At 45.6% G+C, this 16,580-nt stretch overlaps 1 protein-coding gene across 32 annotated transcripts in view; it reads right to left on the bottom strand.

Annotated features, from left to right (window-relative positions):
- Nucleotides 1-16,580, bottom strand: part of LOC144115866 (uncharacterized) — a 360,881-nt gene that overhangs the window by 121,839 nt on the left and 222,462 nt on the right. For 24 of the 32 annotated variants that reach the window (XM_077650438.1, XM_077650440.1, XM_077650430.1 and 21 more), the window contains 3 exons: nucleotides 13,530-13,714; nucleotides 8,341-8,578; nucleotides 1,578-1,634 (listed from right to left, as the gene is read on the bottom strand). In XM_077650438.1, the coding sequence (XP_077506564.1) occupies nucleotides 1,578-1,634; nucleotides 8,341-8,578; nucleotides 13,530-13,714 (480 nt within the window). Of the gene's footprint in view, nucleotides 1-1,577; nucleotides 1,635-8,340; nucleotides 8,579-13,529; nucleotides 13,715-14,299; nucleotides 14,426-16,580 lie in introns of those variants that run through there. The other 8 variants (XM_077650444.1, XM_077650448.1, XM_077650442.1 and 5 more) reach the window with 1 other exon arrangement.

Below are 16,580 nucleotides of genomic sequence, written 5' to 3'. Positions count from 1 at the left end.
CATAGAAAAGCTAAAAGCTATGTGGCACAAAGTAAAGTGCCGTCGAAACCTCACTGTAACAAAGCTAATGGGGGACGCAAAAAATTTTGCTCAAGTGGAAAATTCACCGTTCCGAAATCAGCCCAGAACAGCTACAAATTATTAGTGCACAAGACATATTGATTTTAGGAAATCAGCTTCAATAGCTTACAACATACTGCCATCAGCACTATGGTGCACTTTTCACACTCCGTCAGCAATGCTGCATCACAATCCTGTCATTGTTTGCTGCACTGAAGTTATACCGCTCGAGGCCCTACAGATATCACTGATCAATTTTTAAGAGCTAACCTGGGTGCTTGTTTCGATGCTTGCTCAAGCATTCAAGCATCCAAACACAACAACTTCAGGCAGAGAAAATATCCATTTAACCTTCTTAATTATCTTCTTAATGCTTCTCCGGAACTTGTCCGGCTTTGCTATCACGATCATGCTGCATGTGCAGAATGTCTGAAATTCTCTATGATCGCTCTCCAGCCGCCTGAGCAGCTGTCGGTGGGAGGAAGGTAGCAGCGAGTAGGGAGCGCGCGTGGAGATGACGATTTTGTGGCCTGCGGTGTTTTCGTAGTGACCGCTTTAATCCTGCACAATCCTTGCTTGTTGAAATCTAGAAACTGCATCTTTTATGCTGCAGGCGACAAGAAAACAGAGGATGACAGAAACAACGCCCTCAATGCCAACCTGTGCAACCGCACCTTGTACAGCGCTGCCCGCACACTGTCAGTGGCATAGTTTTGTTCCTGCGCTTTTGGCTACAATCATGCTTTTGCCGCTGCGGCGACGGAACTGCACCAACAGTCGCAATAAAATTCATGCCTCCCGTAAGTGTGTGGGGCGTCGGTGTGCACGCAGGATGCTGGAAGCCAATGAACATGGTGGCCTGAGTGCTGTCCCCGTTCGGCGCGTGCTAAACATAACATGTCAATATGCCGCCACGGGGTAAGTCACTATAGCAAAATTACATTCGTGACATACGATGGGGGAATGGCGCTACAATCTGCAGCAAGGTTTGTACTGCACGGGTTTCTATGGCAATAGACAAAAACGTAGCAGCCAGAAAAACAAATGTAACAGTAGGGTTCTACTGTACCAACATCAACAGCTGCTTTCTGTGAAGCCAAGCAATAACAGTGAATTCTGTACACAATATTTGGATACGCAAAGATGAACATATTGGCGGCCTCATGTTTCTTAGACTGCATGACAAGTTCTCAAAGTTTGTTTTACTTTGCTAAGACTTCGTTTGAAAAGAACCCTGTTCTGAAAGTTGATGATTACGCAGAAAAAATAGCTGCATTATATCTACGTGTTCAGCTGGTTAGATATTGAAGTTGCAGAAACTTCACTACAGTGTCATTCATTGTCATAGGATTTGACTGCATTTACAATCTGCTGACAATAACCTCAACAAGAACAAAAAAAAGCAAAAGCTGACTCCACCCATAGCAAATACAGCAAAATAATGAAAGCTTTCCCACTTAAAACTAGAATCATTATGGCCAGCTTGCAACACAAAAGTTTTCTTTCATGGTACTCACCGGCATAGCTGTCGTGATGGTCATCAATATACAAGGCTCCCTTGGGAATCTGGCCTTCTGCAGAAAAAAAAAAAGTACACCTGTGAGCTAGAAAAAAACACCACTAAATTAAAATTTTCGATATGCACATGCACTACTTCATATGCCAACTTAATGAACCAGCAAAGAACCAAGCCTTTGAAGGAATCTCTAACTGCTATGGTGCAGAGAAAAATATTGCTGGCACTGTTTTTACATCCTTCAAAAACGAAAAAACTAATCACCCTCATCAGCAGAATAACTTTTTCTCGTGGCTATTCTGCAATGCTCCAGAAGTATAAATATCTCCCCCTGTGCATGTGAAACCTTTGAGAGTATGTGGTTCATAAACAAATTAGATACAAACATGCACATATGCAAAAGAGACATGCAGCAGCATTCAAACTGCTGACACACAGTGCCCATCAAAAATTACCAGCTCTGCTGTGCACATGCAGAAGAGCACTGTGACATGACTATACATAAATGCAGCACAACTCAGTCAATGTACAAGTGACTAAAGTTTAAAATGCCCAACATCCTTCGCCGTGTAAGTTTGCATAGTAGATGCAGCTCCTGGTACCCTTTTATTCCTAATCCTTTCGCCACAAATACAAGAACACATGAAGAGATTGTGGCAAAGTGTGGGGCTATGCAAAGACTGTAAAAAGAAGAAAATGGTTGTTTCCTGCTCTAAACACTGCAAAGCATAATTACAAAAGCCAGTGCAAACGGAACATTTAAGTCAAGTGTTTGGCAGACATTCACCCTTCTGTTTTGGACCCCCTTTACATCAGCATCAGTGCACATTAAAGATCCCTAGGTGGTGGAAATTATTCCGGAGCCCTTCACCAGAGTGTCTTTTTCTCTCAGCCTCTCACTCCTTCCTCCCTTTTCCCATAGCGCGGTTGAGGTGTCCACCAAGAACTGAGACAATTACTGCATCTCTCCTTTCTTATCAGGCTGTTGTGCCATGATGTGTGCATGGCAATACAACTATTGAACACTAAACTCATGTAAGTAGTCGCCATCTGTGTATACAACACGAGCAGAAATTTAAAGCATTCTAAAGATTCAGAATGTGGAGAAAAATATCAACCCCTTCCTTCAGCTGCTTGAATTATAACTTGAAGTGAAGGGACGTTTTTCAGGTTACTATTTTCCAGACATCCCAATTTTTTGGACATCTTCATGGTCCTGAGTAAGTTTTAAAAATCAGCCCACAGCTGCATTAGGGTGGAGCAATGTTCAAGCAAGCCATGCAGGGGGACAATGCATGGTGCGGCTTGTTGTTCGTGAAGCATAAAAGGTAAAAAAACTCCTGGCAAGATGTCATAGCTTAGCAATATAAGCAAATCTATGCGATTACCAAGTCCACTCCAGCTTCAAGAAGTTTCACTATAGGCTCCGTGCGCTGCAGTTTGGCGTGCGCGAGTGGCGCCACCTGGTTAAAAGCCGTGGCGAAAGGCGGAAGCAGCCAACGCAGCTCTCTGGTTAGGTTTGCAGGGAGCGAGGCGAGCAGTTAGGTGTTTCGTCTGAAGGCGAAAACAAACTTGAATAATTATGAGTGCTCGACCTACTGCTGTCTTTACCAATGTCATAACAGCTATAAAAACACAGCAGTGAAGGTACCGAATATATTTTCACGCTTTCCTTGAACACCATGCATGCTCGCTCATGCGCAGAGGGTCTACAGGAAATGAGTGCACTTTGGAATTAAATCCATGAGTGTGAGCTGGGAAAGGGTTTACACTGACTGGGGTGTTTTGAACGTGCCATCATTGGTAGGAGTTGCTTTATGTCTTTATGTAGACGGAAAGAATACGCTCAGTCAGTCACAGGAAATGGTCTATGGTGAAGTTTTTGCAGCTAGCATCTGAAGTTTAAGTATTCGTTTGTAATGCTGATCTGTGGTTCAGCGTATCAATTTTGTTTCTAGTTTTTTTTTCGTGCGTGTGTGTATGCTGTGGATGCGACGTCGTACTCCTGAGAGTGCTTATGTCGTTTTTCACATTGTTTCACCTAAGTTTTTGTGTATTTATTTGCATCATTTTATTTCCTACAGTGGTTTAAAATTTACTATTTTTATTTGTTGTATTCGTGAGATCTAAAATCCTGTTGTGGACGAATAAGTAGAAAAATAGAGTGGTTCAAATTTCTCTGTATATGTTTCTTAGATTTCGCAACATCGCTAAACCCTTAATTTCTGGAATTAATCTTTTGATATTAATGGGGTTTATCGTCCCAATGCAACTCAGACAATAAGGGGCGCCATAGTAGAAGGTTCCAGATAATTTCAACCACTTGGTGTTCTTTAACGTGCACTGACATCGCGCAGTACGCGGGCCTCTAGCCTTCCGCCTCCATCGAAATAGGCCCGCCGCAACCAGGATCGAACCCGAGTCATTTGGGTCAGCAGCTGAGCACCATAACCACTGAGCCATCGCGGCGGCCTTTTTATAGTTAAGTATTTAGCAAAAGAAAAACACGACCAAAATAATTCATTAAATTGGTGTCTTCATGAGATTTCTAAAATGAAAGTCCTCTAACTTTGGAAGATACTTAGCAAAAAACCCATTGCGTTTTTGTATGCTTAGAGCTATGCTTCTCTGAGGGAAATACACAAAGTAGAGCAGTGTCAATCCTGCAGGAAGTAGAGCACTATCATCTGATATGTGTAGTAAGTTTGCGTTCTTCGGAATTCTAGCCCACCATTCACAAAGTGGATGTCACACTGGATGTAAATTACATAGCTGATTTCATCATATGAGTCAATCAGAAACTTGTTTCTCAATTATAAAGGTACTTAATTAATCTCAATAAGCTCAACTGCGCTACCGGATATTTCAGTGCCATCGGGACTGCAAAACTATCATGGTTGCTCGGAATCGGTGATAAGCCCAACCTGAAAGCAATTGAAACTAAACGCAGCAGCGGTGACGCAGCGGTGGCGTCAAGGCTTTCAACGCTTGAAAACAAGCAGGCGTTGACTCAGAATGGCATCGCAGTCAGTGCGCGTCTGCTATGCGGCCGGGCTGACGCGAACGCATCGGGCATGGAGGAAGGCGTAGGGCCATCACGGCCAGTCTCGAGAGGGGCGCGTGCTCACCCCTCGACAGACCGGCCGTGACTGAGCGTCCAGTTAAAGCAGCAAGTGCCACGAGGCGGCACTGGCGCTGTGGTCGCTGCTGGCGCCACCATACCAACGCACGGAGCCCATAGGTGCTTGCTAGCCCACAAGACCAGTGATGAGCCAGGAGTTGACAACCTGCCACTGCTTGTTATTTGTCAGCCTTACAAAGTAAATATGCGGTAAGCTTAGGAGGCAAATACTGGTTAAGCTCATTTGCTGAGGAAAACACACTGATGGAAGCCGTCTTCTACAGTGTTCAGACATGCCAAATGCACTTCAAAACTGTTAGTTGCAACATGATGTAAAAGAGCAGACTATGAAGTAGCTGTAAATTAATCCGAATCACAGTCATAATATAGCTAGTCATAAAGTCATGACATAAAGCAAGATTTCATATTTCCAGTCACCAAAATGAATACTGAGAAAACAATTGATGCACGTTTGTGGAAATTCTGCTGAACCTTAATGCAGATCGAAAGCTGCTTTTGTGCAATTCTTTAGTTTTATTTATGATGTCTTATTTTTATTTTTTGGTTTATTGTATTTTTCTCATTTTTATTTCCATTCATTTTATTATTGTTTTCATTTTTTATTTTACTTTTATTTTGCACTCTTCTGCCTCCCAAGGTCGTTTTGCATACTGACATGACCTTGAAGAACGGGAGGAGTGTAGTATTAATATTATTTTGCGCTCCACTGCCACCCAAGGTCGTTTTGCATACCAACATGCCCTTGAAGAATGGCAGCAGTAGAGCTTTCGCTCTAATATAAATAGTGTCATAACAAACTGTTCCGGTCTATTTGGGTTTGTTTTGTGATAGCAGAGCCACAGCCCATTTTCCCACATGACAAGGACAAAACCTGAAAATTCCATGCCCGTATTTTTTTAAGGTCAGTTACACCACATAGACACTAGCTATCCGGTGAGACTACAGCTAGCCCTGCATCAGCAGCCCTCCTAGCTGATGAGAGTTACCGAGAAACTGGGGATTATGTCCCTACGCACTACGGGGACACCTAAGAAGGCAAGGCAAGGCTAACAAAATGCTTACATTTGTGCAGCAAGCCCCAGTGTTATGCTCAGCATAGCCATTAAGATAACCAGGATGGCTAGCAGGTGCCAGTCTACTAGTCATCCTGGTAATCTTAGTTGGTAGAGCAAGTGCCCCGGAAAGGTGGTACTAGTTCCAGTTTCAATCCTCAAACCTGGACGAATTTTGCAGCGATAGCTACACTACGCTGGCCACTTTGCGAGGTAAGCGTGGCTGCGCGCTGAGCCGTGGCACCACCGCTCCTCCACCTGTGCGCAAGAGCGGAGGGACGTCATAACCCGCAGCTAGTGTGTGCGCCACCGGCGGAGCAGACGCCGCCCACCTCGTCAGTTGTGCGCATGCGTGGAATGACGTCAGAGCACACAGCTGGTGTGCGTGCTTACATTACGCTAGCATTTCGAGCCTTCAGCGTGGCGGCGCCATGGCCACCGTGACAGCTGCCGGCTAAACCGAGTGGGAGAGGAGTGGAGAGGCGGAGAGAGTGAATCCACGTCCGGGGACGAATATGAAGAAGGAATGCCCAGCGAAACGCAGCGGCGAAAGACTGACTTTGCAATTCGACTGAGCGAGTTCCACTCGGCCAGCTGTAGCTATCGCGTCACTCCAGGTTTAACCAGATTTAAACCATAGCTGCTTTTTCTTCAACAAGGTTTCTGCAAAAGCTGTGCAGCTTTCCTTTGTAGCTGCTAGCTGTGCACGGGTGAATGCAAATTAGTAATTACACCCTAATTTCAGAGGGTGGAATTGTGTTCTAAGAGGCAAGTGTGGAGCAAAACAATCGTGCCCAATGGAGGTCTGCCTAGGCTGAGTTTCAATGCCATTTCCGAAGCTTAAAAAAGCACTTTTGAGAAAGTTTTGCATCCTAAAAATGTCATAAAAAGTAACCATAGATCGTTACGAAACTGATCTTTTAGCATTTGGCACAGTTGTCCACAAGTTGTCCACCTTACCAATATCACAATGTACAAATTGAAAGCTCTAGGCTGGTGGCTGAATCGCAAGCAAATAAAGGCACCACGCCAATTTTCAGACTCTAGCTTTAGGCAAGACTTCAAAATAAACCGAGAGAACAAACGTACTAGGCATAGCATGTTGTGAGCCTCGGCACAGGTCATGCTGTTGAACAAGCACACAGCCTAAAACAGCAGTACATTAGGAAGTGGTCTGTGAATTGTACTGAAACTGACAATCAAAACCCCTAGAAACGAAATGCAAGCTACGTGCATAGCATACATTTCTCTAGTCGAATGTCACATGCGCTGGCATGGGACCGGAAGACATTTCACGTTTACTGGCATGAAATCGTTACCATTGTGTTACTGAGTCATATTTATGCACAATCAAAACAAGAAAAAAGAAAAGAAGGAAAAGTGGGCAAATACACAATGTATGAGCATAGTGCGAGCATAATGAGATTGATTGATATGCTCCTCTGAACAAAGGACTTGGTATGATTCCCTACACAGCTCCCTGCTACAGGAATGGGGCATAGCACTGACAGCCCAAGGCAAAATCACAAGCGACACCTCCACGCATCTGGCACAGCCTCCACTATATGCAGTGGTTTGGCGATGCCTTTGTGATGGAGGTTAAATGTGCACTGGCAACCTACTGTGTAGTGCTCTGCAAGTGTCTCTAGCTTAAGGCAAGTTCTCAAACACGGAGCCCTGACAAGCTACCACGTGGTGCTCCACAGCCAAACTTAGGCTTTTATGGCTAACATAATCACAAGCACAATACCATGTTCAAAAGCGGCACAAATATCTCTGCACATGGTGCTTATATGCAAAAAAGCAGACTATTACCATGCCTGCACCACTAGCTTACACCTTTCTCAGAAGCACATGGCAAAGGCACTGGCAAGCATACTTTGGGTGCAACAGTTGCAATATATATAATGCACAGGGAGGGGCTTCGCTCAACATTCAGGTGGTGTCATCATACTGCTATTTTCATAGTGAAGAAAGAAAAATAAATGAAGCTTAACACACCCCAGGTTAAAAGACACCATGGTGCAAAGGCCTCCAAGCCATGCGATGATTTTGAATGATTCACAAAACCAAATATTAGAAAGTCAAAGAGAATATTTGTGCATTCCTTATACTGCAAACACACCACTAGGAACATTCTGCTCACAGGTTCGCGAGTTGCCTAAGTGCACAAAAGGACCTGCAGCAAAATGGTGCAGTTCGAGCATCTTTGAACACTGTCATTCTCAAAAAGTTTTCACCTTTCACCTCACATAGCATGGTAGAGTATCTAGTTACAAGCCCCACAGATCTTTTGAAGTCCCAACTTCTCATGCAGGTTTTCCAGCATTTCTTGTACTGGCACCATATGTGCTTGCAGCTTTTTTAATGATGTTACTGCTGACAGTTCATTTGAGCAGTGCACCTATCTCTCTGCTGCACACATGCAAAAGCTAGAGGACAGCTGTTACCGGAAAATGCATATGCGACATCCTCATGATCAGCAGAAAAGCAATGGTTGTCACCACAAATAACAATCAAGGGTAGAAGCGTAAGCAGTACGGGCCAAAACTGGTGCCCAACGATCGCACCTCGTGCCTTCTGCAGCAAGGTGACTGTGGGGCTCTGTGATGGGGGCAATCCTGAGGGGCTCCGGTGTGGCGGCTGCACTGGTGGCTCTGCCGGTGGGAGGGGCGCTGGCGGAAAAGGTGCTTGCTCCATCGCAGGAGGGGAGCTGGCAGAGTGCTGTTCTTTCAGCTGGCTCACAATGGGATTCCAGCTCGACTTGAGTGCCGCTGTGGGGGAAGGTGGCGTAGTCTCCTGGGGTGCCTGCACAACGTGCCACATGGGGGGTTTTCTGCCTATTTACATAACATTCGCCTACATTTCTTCTTTTTTTTTTCTTGGCACAGTTTCAGCACGTTTCTACATGACCATAAATTGCAATTACTGTATGCAACCCACCTTCTATTCCATTTTTTTTAAATGTTTGCAGAGCTAACTACAAGCAGAGCTATAGGTGTCAATATATGTTACCATATGCAATGAAGTTGTCTGACATTTAAACTGCTTCATAACTTGACTCCTGCAGCCCACAGCAAGAGTACAGGGAAATGGAGCTGACAAGTGTTCTAAATAGTATACACGAACATGAAAGCAAAAAAATTCTACATGCAACCGGGTGATGGATGGTACCCTCAGTCAGACATGTAACTGCTCCTAAACAAGACCCTGGAAGGGATGCACGGATGCAAAAAACAACTGTATGAAACTCAGAAAGGCGTCACACTCAAATGTGCACCTGCAGCAACAACATAAGAAAGCAGTAGTTTTGGTGATGAAGCTTCCACAGTCCTTGACAATGCACTTGCCATCATGCAGTAGTACTAAAACCTCCTTGCATGTGTTGTGTTTACGCACACTGTCTTCATACTCCTTTTCTCAAACTATATTTTTACTTAAATGCCCACTGCACAAACTTATTAGATTCCTGCTTTAAAACAACAACAACACAAAATGTAAGCCACCGGTATAAATAGAGGCACAAACAAATTCAAAGAACTTTTTGTACACCCTTCAAAGACATTCTTAAGCAACACAAAATAACCAATGATACTTGATTCCACTAGTTTTATGCTTATTTTACAATCAGCCTTTTAGTGCGTTAGTATCATAAAAGGCATGAAAACATGACCAGGCTAGAAATAACAATAAAATTAACCACAGGGACTGTACTAGACATGTTTGACCGCGTCTATGGCACAACTACCTATCTTCCCCACTTTCCACTGTTCATAATAATGCAGCATAAATGGAATACAAACAGGTAAAAAAAAATAGTTACAAAACTAGAAAAAACCAGCTGTTTTGATTACTGTTCTGCTTGGAGTGATTTCGAACATGCTCCAAAAGAAGATTGCCACAGTTGTGCTGCTTAAAAGGCTACTCACAATACACGAGATACACCACAAAAGGAGAAATGAAATAAATTTAATATCTTACGGGAGTACCAAGAATTCACGTGGAGCCTGTAACATCAGCAGGTTTAGCTAGTGATCCGCTGCGCCTATGGCCCAGACAAATATGCACTCCAATGCCAGATATGACCCAGCGGCCACCTGTTGTGATGGGCAACTGGTTTTGGCAAGATGTGCACATCACCTGATGATGTATACATTAGCATGCGTAGTGCAGAAGCGAAGCGTTGAATGCTGTGCTGTGAACACATACATGCACTCCTGTCAAGAGCAAGATAAAATGAAGAAATTTAGAAATGGTACCCAAAGCAAGCATGTAGTGGTACTCGCCAACCAAGACCTGTTGAGTTTAACCTGTCAATCATGACAAGTCTAGTGAGGAATGAATCTGGTGGAAATTTTGTGTCAGCAACAGTGTGTGCTCAAAGTAAGTGAATACTGAGCACTCTGCATGGGGACTAAATCTTGCTGCCAGGACAGGACCACCCTACTCTCTTTTCTGTGCTGCATGATACTATCTAAAAATGCTGTTCAGTCACACAAGCAGAAAAGCCTGTATGTTTGTGTTCATAAAGCCTTACAGAAGGAGGACATTAAGCCTGCTCTGCAGTGGTCCAATGCGAACAAATAATAAATAACTGGTTTAAACACTGAACTGTGCATGCATGACATGAGTGCAATTAGGGTCAGTTACGTTCGCTACCTACAGGCTTCATTAAACCATTCATTTGCATGGCTAGCCTATTGCCTGGAGGTAAAACTAGTGCTGGCTGACGCATCCAGCAGGTGTTCTCTCATAAGTAAGCCACAGATGCATATGGAAACTAGCTCCCATTAATTTTAATGGCACCATTTAGCCCCTTCTATAGACTGAGTACTCATGCACCTCGAGAGGCAAGGAGAAAATTTACGAAGCATGAAAGAGCTCTAAAAATGTGAAACTTCACATATATATGGCAATGGTGGGAAGGCTACAGCACACAGGCTTTCCTCTGTTACCAGTAGAGCAGAAGTGGCATAGCAGATCAGCAAAGCAAAATGTGAGGCAGAGAGCACATATAAGACATTTGGAAAAAAGAATTTGCTCTGTTGGATGAATCTGTGGCAGGTAAACCTCCAACTATGAAGTGTATGCTAACGTTTGGACATTCCCATTCCCAAGAGCCACCTGGACCTCACGAATAAAGATAACACACTCACAAAACATTGCAAACTGCTTTAACATACCTACCCCCCTCTCCCTTGAATGCACCAGCTGTGGACAGATATAGACCTCTCCCAGTTTGCAAACAATGCCACATCAGGGGAGCATGTGGGCAAGAGGGTGCGCTGAAAGAAAACAGGCTTGCTTGCAAAAGCGGCCTTTCCGATCCGGTCTGCCTGCTGTGCAATGCGTCACGAGCTGTCCAACAACGTGCATTTCCTGCCTGAAATTTTGCATTACCTATACTTAAATAAGGCTCAAGTATGCGGCACTTCAGTGCCTGGACCCATTAGCGGCTGACAACTGGAAAAATTATTTTAAGTGTCCGGGAAACATGGACGTCGGAGATATTTTTGTGCATCAATTAGAACAAGCCTGGCCCGTACAGTGCGCAGGCGCCAAAATCCTACCAACCACTTGAAAAGTACAGGACCTCGATACGGAAGGGCATCTTGGCAACAGGGTTATTTCCGACTTCGGCACTGGTTACTGCATCCCAAATGCCGCTCACAGAAGTACTGCAGAGCCCTATAAAATGCATATGGGCGCTTGTGAACAAAGATGGCAGCGTAAGCATGAGTGCCATGCTTGGGCGGCCGAGTTTTCTTCCAACTGCAGACATTTTTAGCTTGTCTCGTTTAGAGACAAACAGATGATATAACTGCTAGAACATATATCATCCAGGCTAAGTGCAGTGCGGAACAACCAATGCGAATCGCATCACTAGAACCAGCTGTACGCAAAATAGCGGGTAATTAAGCGCATTTTGTACAACACTGCATAATATTCATGCAGACCGCCGTCAGCACACAAATGCTCGATTGCCCGTCCTGTGCTGATATTACAGCCCTTGAGCGCTGGGTGCTGAGTCCAAGACCACCCTAGTATTGTCTCAGACCCAGCGGCCAATGCCCAGCGGCACTAATGTCAATGGAAGACACGCGCTCGAGCGTTTGTGGTACAGTGGTACTTAAGCGCCCAAGGTGCTGGCATACTCCTGCGAGCCGTCTTGTGACAAAAGCTAGCTTCTTGAACACGACCTGCTGCACTGGAATAAACCACGAATGCCTATAAGGAAGTTCTTAGAGTACTTCCAGCAATCACACACCATCCGGGCAGGCCTTTGAGCACTCGATCGGTCGTGATTTCTGTGCAATTTGTACAGGAGGATAATAAAGCAAACCAGTTGTTGCTTGTTTACACATAAATACATGGGCGCACGAGCAACCGAGTAGATCTGCTTACAACCAAGTGCATGCCGCAGATCGTGACAGCGCTTGACGTCAGTCACTTTTGCTCTTCGCACGGTTCCAAAACCCATTTTTCGCCGGTTTTCACTATTTGGAAAGCAGAAGGAATATATGTGGCTGGTCTCTGTCAATTGATTAGTGCATTCCAACATGCAAAAACTCGACGGCACTGAGAAAAATGCAGCAAATTGTCACTACATGAGACCAAAACCACTGCACCACAATGCTAACAGCAGAATGTTTTGCCAACCACTCCAAGCCACGCGCTTCGCCCTTCCTTCAATACGTCATCCGTGACATAGGCCAGGAGAGGTCTTTTGGCACACAGAATATTGTGCGGAAAAATTGCATCTGTGCCGCTGTTAAAAATGCAACTGTCTTAACAATGAAATGCAAGAAGGAGCGCTGTGCTGGTGGTTCATAAGTATATCGTGCCACAATGTTCTGAACGGGGGATTTCTACAAGAGTTCATGAACACTGCAATTGAAGGAGTATAGACACCAAATTTTTGTTTCTGTGCTTTCTTATTTGAAATGATGCATAAGACATTACTTTGCATGGATCACCACATGGTATTCACCTATAACCTGTAGACAATTTATGATTGAAATTCTTCTCTCACGCTTGTGTGGTTTGCACAGCCAAATGATGGCTGTGATGTCAAAGTTTAGTATAGGTCAAATCACTTTCCATCATCGAAGTTTAGTATGTGACCTAAACTTTGACATCACAGCCATCATTCGTCTGTTGCAACTGAAACCGAAGCAGCATAAGAGAAGAAATCAAATTAAAATTTATATGCAAGTCATAGGTGACTACCAAGTAGTGATTCATGTATACTAATGTCTCCTTCATCATTACAAAGAAGAAAATGCAACAAAATTTCAGTGTATCTCACTCCTTTCATTCAGTGCTGAACAAAACTTCAAGGGAAATTTTGGGAGGAGTGTGCAGTGGGAGGCAATGTATACAAATTATTCAGCAAGTGCAAGTCCTTAATGAGACATGCTCTTCCTATGAATAAGCTGAGACTCCCTGAAAAAACAATTTTTTTGCTTCGCTTTCAACACTTATGGAATGTCATGAAACAAAGCAAGCTTTCTGTAAAGTCAGCCGCGCTGTGGGAAATAAAAAAAATGAAAGGCAAATGAAACATCTGAAATGGATTGGGCAGACATTCCCTGCAGAAATATATGATGCTTATGCTAAAGCCCCAGACTAAACTGAAATGCGTGAAATCAAACTCCGCTTGATTGCACGCATTTACGGTTATGTGCCTGCGTTCGCTGATGTACGGATCTCGGGCATGACATTAAATGAACAGTCCTAAAGAAACCCAGGGACTCACCTGAGTCCGCGACGGACTCCGCGCCAAATGCGCTGTGGGCGAGAACTTCACGGGCCGGTAGCCCGGCGTGACGCTGCCGTTGGCGACGTCGGCCGCGGAGCTCCCGCCCTCGGCGCTGACCTTGAGAATCCCGTTCGCCTGCTCCATCTTCACTCTGCTGGTGTCATTCGACCACGGGCTCCATACTGCACCACCGGACGAAGAGACGTCAGCTTTGCTCGAGCAGGGCTGCTTTTATTGGCATTTACGACCTGCAATTCCTAGGGGCTCCGAAGTCGCCACGAAGCTTCTGCAGCCGCTGCCGCACACAGTGCGCGCTCGGCAATGTATGCGCCTCCGTCCGCAGATACTGCGGCACCGAATGATGACAGTACCACGACAGTTTCACAAATCGAGTACTGCGATCGAACGGCGGCTAACATGTAGCTACAAGCATCGGCCACGGCACTGCACGCAACGTTGGCAATGCTAATTATGTATATCGGCCACTTTCCCCGTACTAGCTCACAGTCCATGAGAGTGCGCTTCGAGTAGAAATTGAAGCGCAAAAATAGCAAAGGTACAGTAAAGCCTGACAAACGTCCAGATAGCGCTTTTTCTCACAGTTCTCGATGGATGTGCAAGGAACTTGCAGCTTTTCTGCTACCTGAAAGTGAGGTCGGAGTCTCGTCGTTGGAGCTTTCACCGCACGCTGAGCAAACGCGCGACCGACAACACGCAGACCGAAAAGCACGCACTGAAAGACGATATTAAGAAGCTAAAATGCGTACCTGGGTATGTCGCCTGCGTGTTCGACAGACGATTTCGCACTTTACAGTGAGCCACCTGTTCAGTTTGGCTCGCATTTGCGCATCATGAAAAAGACTATGACACCTCACAGCGAGAAGACCACGGACAACTACTGCAACCTTACAGCTAGGAGGCCACGGACAACTATTGCGTAGCCGTTCACGGCAGCACAGCTATCACGTGATATTTTGGCGCCATGTTTGGACATTTCTCTTCGTACGTTTGCCGGAAACCGCCACTTGTAATAAAAATGTGCTCAACTGATGCGATAAAAACCGAAATAAGTAGTAAATGTGAGGGAAATGAAGCATGCAAATTTTGCTGAGCCATATCTGCGGTGGGCTGAGAGAAATTTATTGTAGTTATGAACTTATGGTCAACGGTTATATGATTGATGTATGAGAGCTTTTTCAAACGTTTAACGAAACTATTTTTAAACTTGATGAGCAATCTGACGTATATTTATGTCGCATGGAGGTAGTACCAACTACTTTTTTTTGCTTTTGTGTCAAAACTCACGCTCTCTGCGGACTACTGCTTAATGCTAATGCATAGTGCAGTTCAGTCGCGTTCTGCAAGACCTTGCGTGGTTTTCGTGGCTGCGTATTAAGGCAAGCTAGACCTGCGTTTATATCTTATATAATGAACCTCGCATGAATTTACTAGCTCGCACCAACTTTTTTAGCTTCCCTAAACCCCACGGGCCGTGAGACGGAAAATATAGGTCAGTACGGATAACGGGCAACATAGTGCACCATGTTCAGCTATTCAAAATAAATGCAAAAATTGTCTGTGGTTTAGCACTGGTTAACCCAAGTCGAATTGCGAAAGCTTCGTTTCTTCGGCACGTCGTCTACGCAGCGTCTCATTCCGACGCTCTCGAGAATTCAAAGTGGTCTCTTCCGCAGTTGAAGAGTCACTAAGGGAGGTGTCACTTCTAGCCGCATCTGCGTTACGACGCTACTCGAGTCTTGCGGCGCGTTCTTCTGGCCCCTCTTGATCGCTTCGTTCTGTCGTTGTTGCGTCTCTTTCGCGCTCTCCATAACGACTACAATATGCACGCCGTTTAGCTAAACGTTGTTCCCAGCTCTTCATCCGTTTCTTCCGCACGCCGCCGCTCCTTAGCTGCAGCACATCGTTGCAGCTTCACCTTATACACATCATCCGACATACCGTGGAGGATTCGCTGGGACGACTGCGACGAGCCGAGTTGGGGGACCGCTTTTCCACAGCTGGCATGACGTCACGTAGAAAGAGCGCCTCCCCCACGGCAGCGGCGCGTGGAGGATTCGCTGGGACGATCGCGACGAGCCGAGTGGGGGTGGGGGCCGCTTTTCCACAGCTGGCATGACGTCACGTACAGCGAGCGCCCCTCGCGGCAGCGGCGCGCAGCTGCAGCATGGAGGATTCGCTGGGACGATCGCGACGAGCTGAGTTGGGCGCTCCGCTTTTCCACAGCTGGTATGACGTCACACATAGGTCACGCTAATGGTCAATGGTGGATTCTCCGGGAGGACGGCCAAGAGCGGAAACCTCGAGCAGTATTGCTGTCGCAATAAAACAGACATATCGACTTTTTTTTGTTCGGTTTAATACGTGAGCGCCGTAGTCTCCAGGAGGCGGGCTTGAAAGGAGATGCAAAGTTTGCGGCAGTGCCTCTTCTTTACTTTTTACACCATCTTGGGCCTCCCAAGGAAACCGGAGCCCCGCTGTCTTCGACATCCACACTCTTGCTCACGCCTACGAATTTGGAGCTAACCAAACGTGGTTGCTTCCCACCGCAGGCGTGCACAGGTCTCTCCATAAGGGGCCAGGCGTTCATATGTTAGCGCCTTTGTAAGTTTTTTGGTTGCCAAAGAACAATAAGGGACAAAATTTGCGCCCCCCTATCCTTCATAGCGATTGGAGGGGGAGGGGGTCACATTCGTCCCGTCCCGTCTTCTTGCTGGTCTCTTGCTTTTTAGCGCTGTTTCTACGAGTATGACCTACAAACCAGCTCAACTTTCCGTCTTATCACATCCCCCCCCCCCCTTCTCTGTGCACGCCTATGCTTCCCCCTATATCTGCACACTTGCATTGAAGTGAGTGGGTGACATCACAGATGGCCGTTACTCCTGATAAGCATAAGGAGCAGCGTCGTCGGGACGCGGTAGGTGTCACGACGGAAGTTGCGCCGAGCCGCTACATGGACGCTGCTGCTATTCAGTTTGTTGGCTGGAGCGAATGAAGTGCAAGATTCGCTGATGATTTATTATCTACACC

The sequence above is a fragment of the Amblyomma americanum genome, chromosome 1, assembly GCF_052857255.1.
Source record: "Amblyomma americanum isolate KBUSLIRL-KWMA chromosome 1, ASM5285725v1, whole genome shotgun sequence".
Classification (NCBI taxonomy): domain Eukaryota; kingdom Metazoa; phylum Arthropoda; class Arachnida; order Ixodida; family Ixodidae; genus Amblyomma; species Amblyomma americanum.
The sequence above is the reverse complement of the archived record's forward strand: the minus strand, read 5'-3'. Positions and strand labels throughout refer to the sequence as shown.